The sequence below is a fragment of the Fusarium flagelliforme genome (assembly GCF_020744385.1).
Source record: "Fusarium flagelliforme strain FIESC 12 MPI-CAGE-AA-0113 chromosome Unknown B0J16scaffold_5, whole genome shotgun sequence".
In the NCBI taxonomy this organism is placed as follows: domain Eukaryota; kingdom Fungi; phylum Ascomycota; class Sordariomycetes; order Hypocreales; family Nectriaceae; genus Fusarium; species Fusarium flagelliforme.
This window is the reverse complement of record NW_025763507.1, coordinates 1,478,239-1,496,744: the sequence shown is the minus strand read 5'-3', so window position 1 is coordinate 1,496,744 and position 18,506 is coordinate 1,478,239. Positions and strand designations below refer to the sequence as shown.

The following is an 18,506-nucleotide window of genomic DNA, read 5'->3' as shown; positions in this document are numbered from 1 at the left end:
TGCCTGGGGCAACTTTCGGATCCCGGATTGAATGGCCCGTGCTCTGAAGTTTTCGGTAGGTACCTACAAGATCTTTGTCATACTTCAAGGTCTGCGTCCGAGCTGGTACCTTAACGACAGACCTCAGCTCAGACGCTGCAACAGACTCAAATCATCCCAACATGTCGCTTCGATCACTCCCAATTCGGCCAGGTCAGGTTCGAACAGTCTCACTTGCATTGAGAGCATCGCATGTCTCCAAATTCGGAATTCGAAGGTCGAGTACAGCCCCTGCAACCATTGCCGATGGCCAATTCTGGCGTTCTTTAATACCGAAGCCTTTGCGGAAGGAAAATCGCCAATTGAGAAAAAAGTCCAAAGAATGGAACCCCGCAACGTTTTTTATTGTTATATTTCTTTTTATTGGATCAATGTCGATACAGATGATTGCGCTACGAAATTCCTTCGATCGATACATGCGACAATCAGAGGCTAGGATTACGTCTTTGCGGGAAGTTGTTGAAAAGATCCAGAGGGGAGAAACGGTTGATGTCGAGCAAGCACTCGGCACTGGTGACCCAGGAAGAGAAGCCGACTGGGAAGAGAGTAAGAACAATTTCCAATGTGTAAGCGGGAGCTGTCACTGATTATTTTCGGCAGTGCTCAAGGCCATCGAACGCGATGAAGCAAGTCGCAAAGTGAAGCGGGAGAAGGCTGAACGAGCTGAATCTTCAACCGTAACTACAGCGCCGGTTGCCGAAGTACAGAAAACGGAGCCAGCTCAGGCTGCATCAGCAAAGCCAAAAAGCGGAAGTCTCAAAAACTTCTTTTAAATATAAATAAGTCTATCCTCATCAATGGGTAGTAGTGTACAGTTAAGGATATTATGAAAGCATGTCCTTGAAGATGCCAGGGTTTGCAATGGAAGCTTGCAATGAAGCCATTGTTGGTGCTTCTGATGGTGCTACATCATTGCGCAGGGCAGAAAGAAGAGCAGGAAGAAGATCGTCTGTCGACAAAGCGACTCTAACACCCTGCTCGCCTTGTTGGTTTGGATCCATATCTGCAAAAAACTTGTCCTCGCCTCTGATACCGCCCATACTGATGATGGCTATGGGCATGCCCCGATCCTGAGCTCGCTTGGCCAGCCTCCAAGCCGAATAAGTCGCAAGCGATGTGCCGACCACAAGCAGCTTTCCAGCCTTGTCAATGGCTTCTTCAGCAGCGTGTTTGACATGATGGTCGATACTCTCTCCGAACATGACAACAGCAGGCTTCAAAATACCTGCTGTGCTGGGGGTCTTCCAGGCTCCATCCGTATCGACTTGCACGACATGTTTGTGGCCGTCGGAATCATTTGGTGGGTGAGACAAGCACTTAGGACAAGGAGGGTATCTGAAAGTTGTGTACGGAGCGTCTGGAAGGTCAACATCGCCGTCAGGATTGACCTTGAGACCTTTGAAGCGGCGTTCGACTGGGTCTTCGGTATCTAGCGCCCCCGACTCGAGGACTTTCTTGAGTAGCTCAGCCCATCGAGGGTTGAGGCTGGCCAGCTTCTCCTGGAACTCGTTTCGCGAGAACTCGTTCTTACAGGTGGTGCAAACAACGGCTCTTAGATATCCGTGCAACTCTAGAGTTGGTAGATTAGGATGAGCTCTCGGATGAAACGAGTCGACATTCTGAGTAATAACACTTCGTATCAGACCTAAACCCCCCAAATCCTTTATAGCATAGTGACCACTATTTGGCGCTGCCTTTTGTAGATTGGACCATCCTAGAAAGCTGCGAGCCCAATACCTCTTGCGAGATTCGTGGCTCTTGAGAAATTCGGGATAGTAGATGGGACGATATGTCTTATTGATCTTGTAAGTGCCCTTGACACCTCGATAATCTGCTAGGCCAGAAGCAACTGACAGACCTGCGCCTGTGAGAACGACGGCTGAAGAGGGTAGATGTCCCGGAGACGGAGCAACAAAGAAACGATGGAGGGCGGCAATGGCACCGGGAAGGGTAGAAGCTGAAGCTGGTGCGATGACTGAAGGTAGGGGAAGGTCCGTGTAAGGGATCCGGAGCAGAGGCTTGCTCATCGGGGCCGGGTCGTGATTATACAGTATGTACAATATGATAGCGTAGGTAGGTACGTAGGTAATTGTCCGTACTGCGTAGTCTGGGTAGACAATTGAAAAAGTGGTTAATTGAGTTACAAAGATTTGTTAGCGACATTTGATTATTTCTTGGCCAAAGAGCGCGTCATTGGTTTCAGGGACGTTTCTCAGTTGGAGTTACTATGGATGCCTTATTTTAGCTTGCTAGTCTAGTTCCTGACGGGGAAGACCAGACTCTAATCCCCCACATTCCGACCCTGACCGATTCATTGATTTGATAATGACCAAAGAAAGAGCAGAGCTGAATCAATTTGGAGAAGTCGTTGATAGGTAGCCAATAGTGGTTGTTGGTAAGAATAGAAACACGGGATCTAGATTGACCTTTTTCAATGGAAGCACGTATATACCTTAGTAGGTCCCAAGCTTCAAACACGGATGGAGGGTACTAAGCTTGGGGGCAGGCAGGAGGGAACCCCTGAAAGAAGCCCTGGAGTTGAGCTCACTGAAGACTTCCATCCATGCCCGGCTACCTACCTAGGTACTAAGTATGTAGGTTGTCTCAGCGGTCAAGGGCAGTTCCGGAGACCGGAACGTCGCGATCCTATGTCAGGCGAGAGTGTCGTAGATAGTGGGTTCATTTTTACAGTACTTTGCTTTACTTCACTTCCATTACTGGATTTCCATTGGCTTCACCTTTCTTGTTTCAATGGCGCCGTTCCTTTCTTTCTTTCCTTCTTTTCCTGCCTTAGTAGCTACCTCTACCTACCAATTGCCTCATCATCTTCGTTCTCTTCTATCGGCGGAGCCCTTAGACTACAGCTCACCTTTTGACTCAGTTCGTACTACAATTTGAGTTGCTTGTTCCGCACTCGACCGAGCCAAATCCGCTCACTGAACCGATCCCGAAGCTTGAGCGCCTCCGTTAACGGGCATAACGTCAGTCAGTTAATTATAAGGAAGGATCTGATAACAACATCAACTGTCTCGTCACCCTGATATTTTATATTGCTTTACTTCCGTCTTCTGACCGTGCACCGCAACGCAAGGCAAGGCGACGCAATATTACGCGACGCATCCTTATACACACAGCCAGTCAGTCAATTGACCAGCACGGAAAGTCGGCTCTTATCCCACATTACCGAATTCCTCCAATTTCGGATATATGAGTTTACCGCAGGCCGGGCGTCTTCCTACGGGGGTAGGCGCAGGCGCAGTCGCAGTAGTAGGAATACGAGTGACGTCGCCAATAGCCACAGCGCAATGTCGCAGCAGCAGTCGCAATACTACTACTAACATTACGGATAGCTGTCGCATTCGTGGCTTTGCCTCGTCGGGACACCCATATGCAAGACACCCTACTGTTTGTGTCCTTTCTCGTCGTGGCCAGATGCTTCTTCTACAGTCAAATACAGCCCCCCGCCCTCGGACTCCCCACGTCGCCTATCCTCGTCTTCGCCTACGATTAAGAGCTTCTATCGTCGCTGCACTATCGACTTGTGCATACCTCACAGCCTCGTCCAAGCTCTCGACCCACCACGTATCTTCAAATACCTTCTCCTTCCCTCGTCCTTCAACGAATTCATTGCCACATCTAGCTTCCTTTCGCACCAGGCTTCAACCAACACCATCTCTCATTAAAGCTTCAATGTCCCAGATACGATCGCATACCGACTCCGGTCACAACCATAAAGATGGTCAGAGCCACAACCACGACCACAGTCATAGTCATGGCATTTTAGGGGGCCACCATCATCACCACGATAATGCCTACCTAACATCTGGCAATAAAGACGATCCCGGCGTTCGAATCACTCGTATCGGCCTGATCTCTAATTTGGGTATGGCAATTGCCAAGTTCGCCGGTGGATACGCTTTCAACTCCAAAGCCATGACTGCCGATGCCTGGCATAGCATTACCGATCTTGCGTCTGATATCTTGACGCTCGCCACAGTTACATGGAGTCTGAAGCCACCGACAGACAAGTTTCCAATGGGCTTTGGCAAGGTCGAGAGTTTGGGTTCATTGGGTGTTTCGAGTATGCTGTTGGCCGGAGGTCTTTACATGGGCTGGGACAGCGGCATCAGCCTCTACGGACACTTTTACCCGGAAGCAGCGCACGGCATTCTTGGACATGTCGGACATGGCCATAGCCATTCTCACGGGGCCGCAGCACTCGGGATTCCAAGTATGCACGCAGCTTGGCTCGCGGCAGGAACGATTCTGATCAAGGAATGGCTATACCATGCTAGTAAGTTTTGTTTATTCCTGAAAGCTGGGCACAGCAAAGAATACGGGCTGACCAATCTCAGCAATGAAGGTTGCGCGTGAACGTAAATCTTCGGTTCTCGCGTCAAATGCCGTCCACCATCGAGTTGACAGTCTAACGGGCTTTGTGACTTTGGCTGCCATCATAGGAGCCAATATGATGGAGAACGCGGCGTGGCTGGACCCCGTTGGTGGCCTTCTCATCTCAATCATGGTTATTCAAGCTGGTTCCGGAAATACAGTTGCCGCTTTTCGCGAATTGGCAGATCAAGGCATTGATAATGATATCAAGTCTTCGGTATCAAAGCACACGCACAAAGCGCTAACTAACGTGGCAGGAGGGCATGAAGTTGCCCTGCGTGAAGTGAGTGGCATCAAATCAGGCCAGAACTATCTCGTGGACCTTGAGATGACGGTACCCGGCGCATGGTCTGTCGATGCAACACAACATGTTGAAGATGCAGTGCGAACACAAGTCGGAGGCAAGGTGCGTGGTGTGCGAAGGGTCCGCATCCGATTCTCGCCAAAGGAGGCAACTTCCAAAGCCAAGTTTGACGATTTTATTCCCGGTACCGTCGTTCTACCCCCGGAGACAGAAGAGGATGTGTCCGAAACAGAAGGCGAGTCGAACCATGATCACGGTCATCATGATCACAAGAACAGCGGCCATGACCTGAGATCAAGCGGGAGTCAAGAGCACGACAACAGCCTCAGGAACAGAAACAAACATTAGAGTGGGTGGTGCCACAACAAACCGGCCCTGAGCCCGGCATCGACTATAACCTCATGCTGCTTCCCATGGGTACTCGTTGTTTCTTGTTCATCCCTACGCTGCTCTTCCGGCATGTCAAAGCCAACCTGGTCAGTGACTGGGGTGTTTGGTCCCGGGGCAGTGGAGTCTGACCGGGTGAGCTGAATTGATGAGTGACTGACCAGTGAAGGGTCGTCAGAACATGAGGCTAGAATCTAGCAATAATCGGCAGCTGTTTACCTGACGATCGGTGAGGAAAGACGTTGCAACGGAGTGCGACGGTGCATGTATGTGCCCATCTCTTCTTGTGCTCTTCCTCTCCACATTGGGGTAATTTCTCTGATAGAGCTTTGACTCGAAATTGTTTACATGGGTGCACAAGGGTATGTTATAGACACTTACAAAACTAGAAGAGAGGGAGGGTGCAGCAAAAGATTTCATGAGATATACAGCATGGGTGGAAGAATTGATCATCGAACGGCTATATATGTGTCTGGCAAGGCAGCTCATTGGATTTGGATGGTATTGCACATGAGCTTGTCTGTATGGAGAGAATGCAGATGAAAGGCAGTTAGAGAGACACACATGCATGCCATTCTTGTGGCGTTGTTCGGATTAGACGCGCCCCAACGATGTAAGAAGACTACTTTGTACCCACCAAGATAGAGAATCGAAAGAGAATTGTGCATACCTACCTAGATCCTAGCTAGGTAGGTATGGAAAAGAATACCTCGAATCAACGAATTTGACACCGGGTCGGAACAACCCCTCGCGTTTGAGCCCCAGTTCACCATCTTGATAGTGAATCTATCTGACAAGAACAGAACATGACATCTGTCTATTCGATTGCTTTGGTCAACGTTCTTTCCTTCCCGGAATCGAGCTTGTCGGCAAGGAATTCTTCTGGACCTGAAGTGAAGCAACGCACTTAGAGATATTCTCTGCCATTACAAGCGCTCGTTGCCCATTGGCGCTTCGCCGGCCTTGCGAGTTGTCAGGTCTTTGAGTCACGGGTCCTATTGGCCGGGATATAAAAGGTGACGGGGTACCTCTGTACCGATTCAGGCTAAATGCGAACAGAGCTCTGGAATCAATGGAAACAACAGCCAAAAGTTGCTTAACTTAACTTACAGGTTGGACACAAGGGAAGCGTCCTTTTCCTTTGTGCTGTATTTTTCCACACCTCCTTCGGCTTGATCCGTATCGTGACTTGTCTCAGTGCTTGTCTGCATGGTGTTGAGTGTCGTATGGTTGCTTCTTCTTTTTCTTCTTTGATACACGCCCCTCCTGAGGCACTGTACAGTACATGTATGTTAGTCCCTAGGCTGCCATTTTATCGATCCTCCAGGGTCTAAAAAACTGGAGCTGTCTTGACGGAACATGACACAGTCAGACAGTAAAGCAGAGCAGAGCCCTTGGACCGGAGAAGTAACCCCACGTTGATAGGTATGGATGGATGATGGAAACTGGGAGAAAGTCTCCATTCTTTTTTTTTTTTTTTTTTTTTTTTTTTTTTTTTTTTTTTTTTTTTTTTTTTGAAAAAACTACGTAGGTGGTAGTTCTTTGAATTGAACAGAGATGTCATGATACATACCTAAACAATGATGATAACAACCGTTCAGATTGAAGAGATTTTATACCTTAACAGATGTTTGGTGAAATAAAGTAAAGTGTATGCAATGCCGGCACACGGATATAGACCCCCGGATCTGTGGAATTGTGTTCATATGACCTCTGAACCCAATTTTACGACACTCTTTATAGCCTCTTGTTTTCATCTTTGGATAAATTAGATATTGCGCGTTTAAACTTGGGAGCTGTTCATTTTTAGTATCTGGATACCTACTACTATATCCGTACCTGCACTACAATTACTATATTCACACCTCAAGTTGCGCATGTTACTGTACCCACTGAAGACTCTCGTTAGTATGCCCAGCTCTTCTTCTTCCCTGCTGAAGTTGAGAGGGTGGCGGTCTACTGTATGTAACATGATGCAGTTACTGACTGACAGTGAAGCATTGCCCGTACTGTACCTTACCTTAAAGTAGGTTGCCTTACCTCAGCTAAGGCAAGGTACAATGGTGTATTCCTAGGTAAAGGTATAAAGCCCAGCTCGTGGCTTTTTTTCTTGGTGTTTTCCCAACAAAAGTTTCACTCAATTCAATTCAATTCAATTCATTGGTCTCATCCCTCTGTAAACTTACATTGCCCCTAACTTACAGCGCCACGGGCCTCTGATTGACATCCGTCCAATCCATCGCCTGTCGTCATAACTACTACCCGACCCGACCATTGACGTCGCCGCGGTTGGCTTTCTTTGATACTTGGTTTCTTATCTCGGGCTCAATATCTTAGTACCTATATTGACCGATCCTTGACGTCGGGTAACGTTTCATCGACTGAAGCAATTCACAATGCCCTTCCTCGCTCGAGATAGCTCTTCAGACAAGTCTGCCGACTTCAAGCCTCTATACCTCGGCTTTGATCTCTCAACCCAGCAGCTAAAAGGCACGTCAGACGCTCAGCAACATGCCCGCAACACAATTAGCTAACAGCATCCCCAGCTCTCGTTGTCGACTCAGACCTCAAAGTCATCGGAGAAGCAAAGGTCGATTTCGACAAGGACTTTGGCCACAAATATGGTATCAAGAAAGGTGTCCACGTCTACGAGGAAACGGGCGAGGTTTATGCGCCCGTTGCTATGTGGATGGAGTCGGTAGACCTCGTCCTTGACCGGTTGACTGAGGCTATGCCTGTCCCTCTTTCTCACATTCGTGGTATCAGCGGCTCTTGCCAGCAGCATGGAAGTGTCTTCTGGAACGGCCACGCCTATGAAATTCTTCACCACCTTGACCCTCGCCTTCCTCTCGTTGTTCAGCTCCCACAGGCACTATCGCATCAGTGGTCGCCTAACTGGCAGGATCAGAGCACCCAGGCTGAATGTGATGCCTTTGATGCTGCACTTGGAGACCGCCAGAAGCTTGCTGAGATCACCGGAAGTGGTGCACACCATGTAAGTGAAACCCAGGCCGCAAATTTGAAGCAGTACTGACAATATTCCAGCGTTTTACTGGAACCCAAATCATGCGTCTCAAGAAAGACCTCCCAGAGATGTACGCAAAGACTGCCCACATCTCTCTCGTTTCTTCATGGCTCGCCTCTGTCTTCCTCGGTGCTATTGCCCCCATGGATGTTAGTGATGTCTGCGGTATGAACTTGTGGGACATGTCCCGCCAGACATTCAGCGAGCCTCTTCTTGAGCTCGCTGCCGGCAGCAAGCGCGATGCTCTCAACTTGAAGAAGAAGCTAGGCGAGCCCTGTATGGACGGCGCGGCTGTTCTGGGCTCTATCTCCCCTTACTTTGTGGACCGCCATGGCTTCCACCCCGATTGCCAGATCACACCTTTCACTGGCGACAACCCCGGAACTATTCTCGCTCTGCCCCTCCGACCCCTCGATGCCATTGTTTCGCTGGGTACTTCCACAACCTTCCTCATGAACACGCCCAAGTACAAGCCTGATGGTGCTTACCACTTCTTCAACCATCCCACGACTGATGGTCACTACATGTTCATGCTCTGTTATAAGAACGGAGGTCTAGCGCGTGAGCGAGTCCGAGATCAACTCCCTAAACCTGAAAATGGCCCTACTGGCTGGGAGAACTTCAACAAGGCTATCGAAAGCATTCCTGCTCTCGGTGCTACGAAGGACGATGATAGACGCAAGCTGGGCCTGTATTTCTACCTTACTGAAGTGGTCCCCAACATCCGAGCCGGCACTTGGCGATACTCATGTGAGCCTGATGGCTCTGACCTCCAGGAGGTCAAGGGTGGCTGGGATAAGGAAACCGATGCCCGCATTATTGTCGAGTCTCAGGCGCTGTCCATGCGTCTGCGCTCCCAGAACCTCGTTGAGAGCACTCGACCTGGCCTACCTGCTCAACCCCGTCGCATTTACCTTGTCGGAGGCGGTTCTCTGAACCCAGCCATCGCCCGCGTCATCGGAGAATCTCTTGGTGGCAGCGATGGTGTCTATAAGCTCGATGTGGGCGGCAATGCCTGCGCCCTCGGCGGAGCTTATAAGGCTCTCTGGGCTCTTGAGCGCCAGCCCAACGAGACCTTTGACGAACTCATCGGCAAGCGATGGACTGAGGAGGGTAACATTCAGCGAATCGATGAAGGCTATCGCGAGGGAGTGTACCAGAAATATGGCAACGTTCTCGGAGCCTTTGAAGGTTTGGAGAAGAAAATTCTCGCCGAACAAGCTGCAGAATCAGACGACGGACAAAAACATGTGCAGGAGAGCGGTTGATTTATTTCCAGGGTATCTAAAGTCTAAAAAGGAGGAGTTTGTCTAATGTCATTATCTAACGTACTTGCTCATGAAGCGTCTATGGAAGTCGGAACGGAGAAGATCCTAACAGGTTCGGGTTAGCGAATGATGTCTTTTTGCAAGATTTTGAGTAGCGGCGGATATGCATATAGAAGCTAGCAAGAATTGCTGCTCAAGGACGAAAGGAATGAAACGAAAAACAAAACAGTACTTACGTTTACGAACTCCTTCTTCTTGCCCTTGTCCTCTGTACCACGCGCTTGGTTCTTGAAAACCACGTCGTCGTCCCAGCGACGCTTCATGTTGAAATCTTGCTTGTTGAGGAGAGGGTTTCCGAGAGCAATGTTTCGTTCTCGAGCGTCCTGTTCTTCTTTGAGTCGCTCTGCCTCCTGCAATGTGTATTAGCGAAACCTGTGCAACATTAGATGACAGCGCAGACAAACCTCTTTCTTCTTTCTCTCCTCCCGTTCTCTGCGCACGCGATCTAGTTCCCTCTGCAGCTCCGCATCGGAGTCATCATCACTATCATCTTCGTCGCTATCGTCTTCATCCTCTTCGCTGTCGTCATCGGCATCGATATCTCTCGTCTCTGCTAGTATGCGTCGTCGCTTCGCCTCTAAATCTTCTTCCTCGCCATCAGCGCTTGGAAGCGCTCGTTTAGCGCCGCCGGAAACGCTGGTTTCTTCATCCTCGTCGGCATCGTCAATTAGGACAGGGGCGCCGTTCTTCTTAGTAAAATGAGCGGCTTCAGCAGCAAGAAGCTCGGCAGCGAGATCGCGAGTAGGTTCCTCATCGGCGGCACCGCCTTGACCGGCCTGACGATACTTGAGTTGGGTATGGGCTGGTAAAAGACGTTGGTGGTAGGCAGGGCCGCGAAGGGCTTCTTTACCACGGGCCTGCAAAGATTAGTATGCGCCCAAAGTGATGCATGTAAAATCACAAACCGGGTCAAACGTAGGTCTATGAGCTGTAGTCATGGCGACAGTTCCTCAGTCTTTTTCAACGTAAAGAATTACAGTTTCAATGTTGATACGAAGTCTTGTATACTGGCCGACGCGAGGCGTATCCAGAAAGCAGGCGTGCCATAAGTGGCGACTCACCGCCCGGCAGAATTTCTTCAATGTTTGTCTGTGTCTATTACGCTTTGGCGCTCAATTACACAGCGTTGACTCTCACGACATTTTCACATAGAAACAACACCAAAACATGCCTCGCGAAGCTGAACCTTCTCTCTCTGAGAAAACATTCCTAAGTCAGGCTCTGGACGAGGGTTTGCGGTTGGATGGGCGCAAATTCGACGAATTTCGACCTCTTGAACTCACTTTTGGAGATGAGTATGGAGTGGCAGAGGTCAAATATGGAAAAACAAGGTAAAACAAGAGTTACTGTCAAGAGATGAATCGAGACTAACGAGTTTCTTAGAGTACTAGCCAGAGTTTCAGCAGAGGTGACGGTGCCTTACTCAGACCGTCCTTTTGACGGAGTTTTCACAATTACATCAGAACTCAGTCCTATGGTCGCCCCTTCGTATGAAGTCAATCGCCCTTCACTCGAGGAAGTTCTCCTCTCAAGGCTTCTTGAGAAAACAATCAGAAGATCTGGTGCGCTGGATACCGAATCATTATGCCTCATCGCCGGTCAAAAGTGTTGGTCCATCCGAGTCGATCTCCATGTACTTGCCCACGATGGCAACCTCACAGATGCTGCCTGCTTAGCCGTTGTTGCAGCCCTTCGGCATTTCCGTAAGCCTGACTCAAGCATCGAGGGAGAGATCCTCACTATTTACACCCCTGCCGAGAGAGAGCCTGTGCCTCTGAGCTGGCTCCATTCCCCCTTCTGCGTCACATTCAGTTTCTTTGGCGAGGATGGTAGCCAGGTTCTTGTTGATACAAATTGGCTCGAGGAGCAAATGCGTGTTTCCCACTGCACGTACAGTCTTAACAAGCACGGCGAGATCTGCCAAATTTCCAAGCTCGGAGGAAACTCACTCGATGCGCCACTGTTCATCCAGTGCGCCCAAGGAGCGCTCAATCGATCCAAGGATCTTTCCGAGCTGGTGGATAGCAAACTTGCCGAAGATGCAAAGCGAAGAGACAAGGGAGGCCTGATGGCGGAGCTGACCGCCGAGAACGACAGGTGATGCCAATGTCTACAACTTGATACCAACGAAAAGCAATAAAAAGAGGAAAATAGAAACCATGATACCCCGCAGACTACCTGTGCTTCTCATACTTGAAGATTAATAGAAGTGGTTCAGTGACGCTCAAAATAAGCCCCCATTATATACGCCCGCCAGCCTGGTCTATCCCAGTCGTTGTCATCGATCATAAACCGCATTAATTGCACACAAGGGCTTTCGGGGTTGACCGGCTACCGCATAACAGGCGGCCGAGATTCCTTGTTCCATTGCACTCGCGTCCTCACCCATTCGATAGCTTCTGGAACTCCGTCGCCTGTCAGGGCGCTCAAGGCCAGCACTCGTGAGTCGCGAATGGCAGACCCCTTGTCTCCCTCCATGACCTTCTTGACCAAGCCTTCCTTGATGCGTATCGTTTCAACACAGTCCTCGCGATCTTGCTTGTTCGCCAGGATAAGAAGTGGCACGCCTTCGGTCTCAGAGTGTTGTAGAACGTCTTCGAGGACAAGGCGACACTCCTCTAGTCTACCAAGATTCTCCTCATGTTCGATATTTCCGTCGCCGATATCTGTGCTGTCGATGATGAAGATTATCGCATGACAGCTCGTGTAGTAACTCTCCCAAAGCTTGCGCAATGAGTGTTGTCCTCCCACGTCCCATAGCTTGAGGTACATATCCTGCAACGGTATTGTTGAGACGTTCTGCCCGACGGTAGGCACTGTCTTGAGCTTCGGATCGGGTCTGTTTGGTAGGAACATAGACTTGACTTGTTCATGGAAAGTTGTTTTGCCGGCATTATCGAGACCTAGAAGAATAACGGAGTATTCTGCAACGTTTCGTTAGCAAGTGGTAGGTATTTGTGAAGCAGACGGCAGCTGCATATACCTTCTTTACTCGTTGCATAAAGGTAGAGTCCTTTGGCGAGGTGATACATTTTTGTCGCGGAGCTCACAGCTGGCGATTTAAAAGGTTAAGCGTGAAGTCTTGTAGGTAAGAGATGCATGCGACAGAGTATACGTTGAAGATGAAGACTATACTTGAAGCTTCCAAAGTGAAATATGGATACATGGATGGAAGGTTTCAAGTCCCGTCGGGACAGCTGCCCGCCCTAGAGGTTCAGTACCTACGTGCAGCAGGGGCTTGATTTCAGCATGATTTAGTGGATGGGGCCACTGAAGAGCCTCATGAGAAACATATCCCCGGGCACCTACCAACAGAACTCCAGCTCCAGCTCCATACCTAGGCACGAACAGTCGATGAGCCCGCAGATGTGCACTTTGTTTGCGACCAGAGGTAGGGGACAAGGTGGCATCTAGCTTTATCATAATCGAGACTTGGTCGAGTCTTTTGTTATTCGATTATCGTATGTTCTTTGTTCAAATTCAGAGTCATTAGTAGGCAGGTTGCCCTAGCATCCAACCTACACTGTAGACAGTCTATAGGTACAAGTAGGTAGACCCTTGACAAAGCTCTGGCCTCGCTTCAAAACTTGTAGAGAACGTCATAAACTTTAATATTATGATAAGCAATTGCGTCAGGTAGAAACCTGGTTCATGGTATTAAAAGCTGTTGTAAACGTCCGAGGAATCTACGGGCTGCTTGCTACCGATAACACAGCATAACTAGTAAATAGGCATTGATTAATAGGAATAAGGAACCAATCAGAGTCTTGCTCTATTGAAAGCTGTCGCCTTTCATCTCCTGCACCTGTCTTGGCTGCTTGGCCCACCTTAATCAACCAACCTACCTAGGTAGGTACCTTAGTAGGTAGTACCTACCGATTTGGATTTTAGCTTGCAGTCCATTATCGAGGTAGGTACCAGATACAGGCACGGCGACTTCTTTTCTTCAACACTGTCCAATCTATTGCGCTGCCTGGACTTGAACTTGGACTTGGACTTGGGCCTGGCCTGGACATTACTCTTCTTTCCATATCTTTGTCTTCTGCCTCCGACCCTACGACTGGACTACTGCTCCTCTTCAGAACTCCCGCCCTCTCTCTCCCTTGCGAATGTTCTCGGTATCGCAGCTTACGAGGTTCGCGCAGGGAGACTCCTACTCGATCTCGCCCTAAGCGAAACGGTTGTTGTATTATTTCGAACCCTTTTGCAACTCTATCTGATTCGCAAATACACGACTCTTTCAGGATGGCTGCTGCAAACCTCGTCGGGATGGGCTTTCAGCTCCTTAGTACGCTATATCCTGGCTCGCCTTGACTCCCGCGACTTGAAGGCTGACGTATTGAACATAGAGCGAGCCACCGATGAAGAGACCGACCCCGAGGGTGCGTCCCCCCACGCAAGACAGAGACGATGCGGTATATGTTAGCAATTACTGACGATAAACTCCAGAGGGTGACTCTGCCCAAAAGGAATTGTTCGCGGCGTGGGCGCTCTTCATCTCGATTATGCTGCTCATTATCGCCTTCTTCACAAGCTACATGCTGCAGATGAAGAAGGTCACTGCTATACACGAAACTGTTATATCCATATTTGCTGGCACGTTCTTCAAACCCCCTCTGATGCGATCAATGGCTTATACCTATTTCTCTCATAGGAATGGTTGTTGGACTCACCCTCCTAATCTTCGGTGGCGACTCTCTTCGAAACATGATCAGCTTCGACTATCAAATCTTCTTCAACCTGTTACTGCCCCCTATTATCCTGTCCTCGGGCTATGAGTTGCACCAGGCCAACTTCTTTCGCAATATAGGTACCATCTTGACATTCGCCTTTGCTGGAACTTTTATGTCAGCTGTCGTCATTGGCCTCATCTTGTACTTCTTCACTCTTATCCCTGGATCTCTGGAAATGTCTTTTGTCGATGCCATCTCAGTTGGCGCAACTCTTTCTGCAACAGACCCTGTTACTATTCTGGCCATCTTCAACACTTACAAGGTCGATCCCAAGCTGTACACCATCATCTTTGGAGAATCCATCTTGAATGATGCCATTGCTATCGTCATTTTCGAAACTGCGCAAAAGTATAAAAAGGGCGAGGCTGCTGGCCTCAGTATTGTCAGTTTCTTCGAAGGTACAGGTATCTTCCTGTTGGTCTTCTTCTGCAGTTTGTTCATTGGCTTCCTTGTCGGTGTTGCCACTGCCCTTTTGTTGAAGTTCACCTACCTTCGTAGGACTCCAAAGATCGAGAGTTGTTTAATCGTTTTGATCGCGTACGCCACTTACTTCTTTTCTCATGGTCTCCATATGTCTGGTATGTAATCTGGACGACGCTGTCTCCATCCCGCATGGTTCTAATCTTCCTGCAGGTATCGTGTCACTGCTTTTCTGCGGCATCACCCTCAAGCACTATGCTTACTTCAATATGTCGCGACGAACCCAGCTTACCACAAAGTTCATCTTTCAAATCTTGTCACAATTATCTGAAAACTTCATCTTCATTTACCTAGGACTGGCTCTCTTCACCGACAACCATCTTCAGTTCCAGCCTCCTCTCATCATTGTTACTATTCTTGCTGTTTGCGCTGCTCGATGGGTTGCTGTATTCCCCTTGTCCAAAGCAATCAACTGGTTCATTCGATACCGCGCCAGCAGACGAGGCCATGAAGTTGGCGACGAGCTGCCTTACAACTACCAAGCCATGCTTTATTGGGCCGGTCTAAGAGGAGCTGTCGGTGTTGCCTTGGCTGCGTTGCTTACTGGCGAGAACTCTTCTGCACTTCGGGCAACTGTCCTGGTCGTTGTCGTACTCACGGTGATCATCTTCGGAGGTACTACCGCTCGTATGCTCGAGATCCTGGGAATCCGCACCGGTGTTGTCGAAGAGGTTGACAGCGATGACGAGTTCGACATAGAAACGTTTGGTGGGGGTCTCCAGGTCAAGCGATCAGGAACGGGCATCGGCTACAACCCTCGTAGGAATGGCAGCGTTGCCCTTGGTAGTCTCGAGGCAGGTCAATCTGCTAGCTATGTATCGGGCGCTTCGTCTCCGCACACCGGCGGCCGGCCTACAAGTAAAGTTCGAAAGAATTCTATCCCCGAACGATCTGACCTTCTTCGACACAACGATGATTCAGACATCGGCAGCGACATTGATGTCTCTGATTTGCCTCCCCCGGCACGCCGCTCACCCCTTCCACGCTCCAGCACAGCTCCTCCATCTCGGGTGGACAGTGCATACGCTACTCCTATATCCGAGACACCAGGAGGTCAACCGATCACGGCATCCAATGCTATCCGCCAACTCTGGACCTCGGAAGATCCTGCCAGCGTGTTTCACCATCTCGACGAGGATTTTATCAAGCCTAGGCTGCTTCTCCAGGGAGACAGTTCTAGGGGTGGCAACGGTGGACCTAGCTAGCTAGAGTGGGTTTGTATGTAGTGAATGATGGAATTCCATGTTGCTCGTTCCAAGTTGGGCGGCGGGCTGTACCATTTTATGTGCATGAACTGGCGTTGGGTTTCTTATAAAAGAATACATTCAATAGACAAATGATGTAGTCTCTTGGTTCATTTCGATTCCGATCTAGGGATTGTCTTGATGCATGTGAGCAGATAGCAATGTGAGTTGAATAATAAGAGGGTGGTATTTTCAATTGCCTTGAACGAGTCAAGGACTTGGGAGGTCATGTGTAGCAATCTGCATACTTCCATGCCTTTGCTATGATTAACTAATAATCTACAGATGCTCTCCAATTCATCCCTTCAGAGCTTAACCCGTCACTTCATACATAGATACCAACTGTACAACCAGAATCGTGATGACTCCTCTTTCGCTTGCACGCTTTTCATGATAAGACAAACACCAATCGATCGCTTCCAACATACGAAACCAAACCCATACATTGTTCCAGAACCCCAACAAGAAAATTGTGTTACTTCACCAACCATTCCGTTAGCTAGCCGAGGGTGTAGCACTACCGCTCGTCTGCCTCTGCTGCTGTTGCTGCTGCTGTGCCTGATGTTGGGCTTGCACCTGTGCCTGAGCCTGTGCCTGTTGCTGCTGGGGCTGAGGCTGCTGTTGTTTCGCCTGGGCTTGCTGCTGCTGGGGCTGATGCTGAGCTTGTTGAGGTTGCTGGTGGGGTTGCTGATGCTGTTGGCCGGGGCTACCTGCTGCTGCACTGGCCTGCTGCTGCTGTTGTTGTCGAAGCAGAGCAGCGTATTGGTGAGGGCTAGTTGTGGCTGCGATGCTCCCGGCAAGTCCACCTTGACCATTAGCCGTACCAGCAGCAGAGTTCATTGCAGTACGTTGAGCCATCATGAGGCGTGTTAAGTGTTCCGTAGCTAGTTGACGAGCCTGTTCGGGGGTGAGATTAGGGTTTTTGGTACGAAATTGTGCCTCAAGTTGGTTTAGTTGAGCTTGGATAGCTGCAGGGAGTTGGGTTTGTGGTCGTGGAGCTATCGACCCCGCAGGACCGGATGGCATGTGCAGGCCATTAGCCTGCGGCGAGCTGAGATTGCCTTGGTTGAACTGGGCCATCATTGCCTGTGCATTGTTCAGGAAACTCTGGTTCATTGGGTTGTTGTTATTGATGCCGTTAACACCGTTCACTGCGTTTCGCATCTGCGCAGGGGGGCTCTGCTGAGCGCCTGTCGCTGCCCCCTGACCTGGGGTGCCAGGGCCGCCTTGAGCATGCATCTGTGCAGCTCGTTGCTGTTCTGATATACGTTGGGCGCGCATCATCAAGCTAACGTCAGGTGGGGGGTTCGGTATTGGCATGCGGTTGTGTTGTCCCTGCATTGCCTGCATCTGAGCTTGCTGTACACCGTTCATTTGAGTTGGCGGCACGAGTCCGCCGGCCATATGAGTCGGTACACCTCCCATGCCGTTCGCAGCAGGCGATTGCATGGGCATTCGGGGACGCGCCTGCCCCGCGGCAGCAGCAGCAGCGACGGCGAGTTGGTTAGGAACATTGACACGACCAACGCCGTTCATACCATTGGCTGCGGCGGCGGCGGCGGCTGCTGCGGCAGCAGCAGCTTGTGCCGAATTTTGACTCGCCTGCATAGCTCCAGGAGTACCAGCCATCTGGGCAGCTTGACCTTGAGCTCTAGCTTGCAAAACAGCCTGCGAGGTTGTCAGCTTTGCGCTTCCGCTGGGCCGTGCTACTGTGATACTTACTCGTCTTTGAGCTTCTTGCCTTGACGCATACTGCGCCATTTTTTCGGCCAGAGCTTGGTCTCGTTCGTATCGTAATCTGCTGTATTCTCCTGGTGTTTTGGTCGGGCGTTGCGCCGCAGGGTCATTGGCTTTCTTGTTGGCTGCATTCTGCGATGCTGTATGTTGTTGTTTTTGAGCTGTCGTCTCCCGCTTCTTGGCCAGTTTCCTCATAGCATCAAGCATCGTGAGGTGTTTCTGGTTACGTCGCCTCTCAACTCTAACAGGAACAGATTGAGGCCTTCGTCGTCCAGGAGTGACAGCTCCATTGGCTTGGCTGGCTTGCTGTGCTATTGCCTGGTTCTGCAGGTTGATAATGTTCTGAGCCGCATTGATACGACCCGTGTAGGCTTTAAAGTATTGTGTCTTGGACATATCAGCCGGAAGCCCTTCCAATGTAATCCATCTCTCAAAGCATTCCCAGGGAGTGCGCCTCTCCGCGCCGGAATTAAAAGTGGACTTGGGTGCAAGGATACTGGAGATAAGAGACCAGTTGTAAGAATGTTCCCGGACAAGGCTTTTCAATTCATCATCCTCGGCAATGGTCCATTGTGATGGGTTACGGCACTCGAAGAAACTCTGTGAGGGCATGGGGTACTCGGAAGGCGGTCGGAACTGATGGCCAACGTACAAGCGATCGCGTATGTGCTTCATCTCGGGGTTAAACAAGGCGACCTCGTCGGTAGTTGGCGGTAGGGGAAGACTAGGTATGGGATCACTGCTGACGAAACCAGCTTCGCTCTCGTCGTCGGAGTCCTCGTTCTGATAATTGTACCGACTGCGCTTTCTCGGTGGGCCATCTGAAACCAACTTCAT

At 49.8% G+C, this 18,506-nt stretch overlaps 8 protein-coding genes across 8 annotated transcripts; 5 read left to right on the top strand and 3 right to left on the bottom strand.

Annotated features, from left to right (window-relative positions):
* The first annotated feature begins 89 nt into the window (after positions 1-89).
* On the top strand, positions 90-838 carry B0J16DRAFT_153273 (uncharacterized protein). Its single transcript, XM_046122087.1, has 2 exons — positions 90-585; positions 640-838. Exons 1-2 carry the CDS (start codon positions 162-164, stop codon positions 810-812), a joined length of 597 nt encoding a protein of 198 aa, XP_045981201.1. The 5' UTR covers positions 90-161; the 3' UTR covers positions 813-838.
* B0J16DRAFT_153270 (DHS-like NAD/FAD-binding domain-containing protein) lies at positions 745-2,229 on the bottom strand. The gene has a single exon (XM_046122086.1). It carries the CDS (start codon positions 2,064-2,066, stop codon positions 864-866), a length of 1,203 nt encoding a protein of 400 aa, XP_045981200.1. The 5' UTR covers positions 2,067-2,229; the 3' UTR covers positions 745-863.
* Positions 2,230-2,519: 290 nt separating this feature from the next.
* Positions 2,520-5,083, top strand: B0J16DRAFT_270925 (cation efflux family-domain-containing protein; the record flags this gene model as incomplete). The annotated part of the gene is made up of 3 exons (XM_046123561.1): positions 2,520-2,832; positions 3,203-4,333; positions 4,395-5,083. The coding sequence occupies 3 exons, from the start codon at positions 2,520-2,522 to the stop codon at positions 5,081-5,083; spliced, it is 2,133 nt and encodes a 710-aa protein (XP_045981199.1).
* Positions 5,084-7,032: 1,949 nt separating this feature from the next.
* Positions 7,033-9,415, top strand: B0J16DRAFT_356606 (uncharacterized protein; the record flags this gene model as incomplete). The annotated part of the gene is made up of 3 exons (XM_046129480.1): positions 7,033-7,087; positions 7,669-8,117; positions 8,168-9,415. 3 exons carry the CDS (start codon positions 7,033-7,035, stop codon positions 9,413-9,415), a joined length of 1,752 nt encoding a protein of 583 aa, XP_045981198.1.
* A 51-nt stretch (positions 9,416-9,466) lies between these two features.
* On the bottom strand, positions 9,467-10,413 carry B0J16DRAFT_385840 (Pre-mRNA-splicing factor Cwf15/Cwc15; the record flags this gene model as incomplete). Its single annotated transcript, XM_046131530.1, has 4 exons — positions 9,467-9,520; positions 9,652-9,825; positions 9,880-10,332; positions 10,381-10,413. The coding sequence occupies 4 exons, from the start codon at positions 10,411-10,413 to the stop codon at positions 9,467-9,469; spliced, it is 714 nt and encodes a 237-aa protein (XP_045981197.1).
* B0J16DRAFT_153190 (ribosomal protein S5 domain 2-type protein) lies at positions 10,371-11,691 on the top strand. Its single transcript, XM_046122085.1, has 2 exons — positions 10,371-10,806; positions 10,859-11,691. Exons 1-2 carry the CDS (start codon positions 10,643-10,645, stop codon positions 11,574-11,576), a joined length of 882 nt encoding a protein of 293 aa, XP_045981196.1. The 5' UTR covers positions 10,371-10,642; the 3' UTR covers positions 11,577-11,691.
* On the bottom strand, positions 11,692-12,868 carry B0J16DRAFT_153170 (P-loop containing nucleoside triphosphate hydrolase protein). The gene is made up of 2 exons (XM_046122084.1): positions 12,459-12,868; positions 11,692-12,399 (listed from the first exon to the last, which is right to left on the bottom strand). Exons 1-2 carry the CDS (start codon positions 12,505-12,507, stop codon positions 11,807-11,809), a joined length of 642 nt encoding a protein of 213 aa, XP_045981195.1. The 5' UTR covers positions 12,508-12,868; the 3' UTR covers positions 11,692-11,806.
* A 482-nt stretch (positions 12,869-13,350) lies between these two features.
* On the top strand, positions 13,351-16,119 carry B0J16DRAFT_415933 (Sodium/hydrogen exchanger family-domain-containing protein). Its single transcript, XM_046133551.1, has 5 exons — positions 13,351-13,763; positions 13,825-13,857; positions 13,925-14,071; positions 14,130-14,786; positions 14,842-16,119. The coding sequence occupies exons 1-5, from the start codon at positions 13,721-13,723 to the stop codon at positions 15,891-15,893; spliced, it is 1,932 nt and encodes a 643-aa protein (XP_045981194.1). The 5' UTR covers positions 13,351-13,720; the 3' UTR covers positions 15,894-16,119.
* Positions 16,120-18,506: the final 2,387 nt, after the last annotated feature.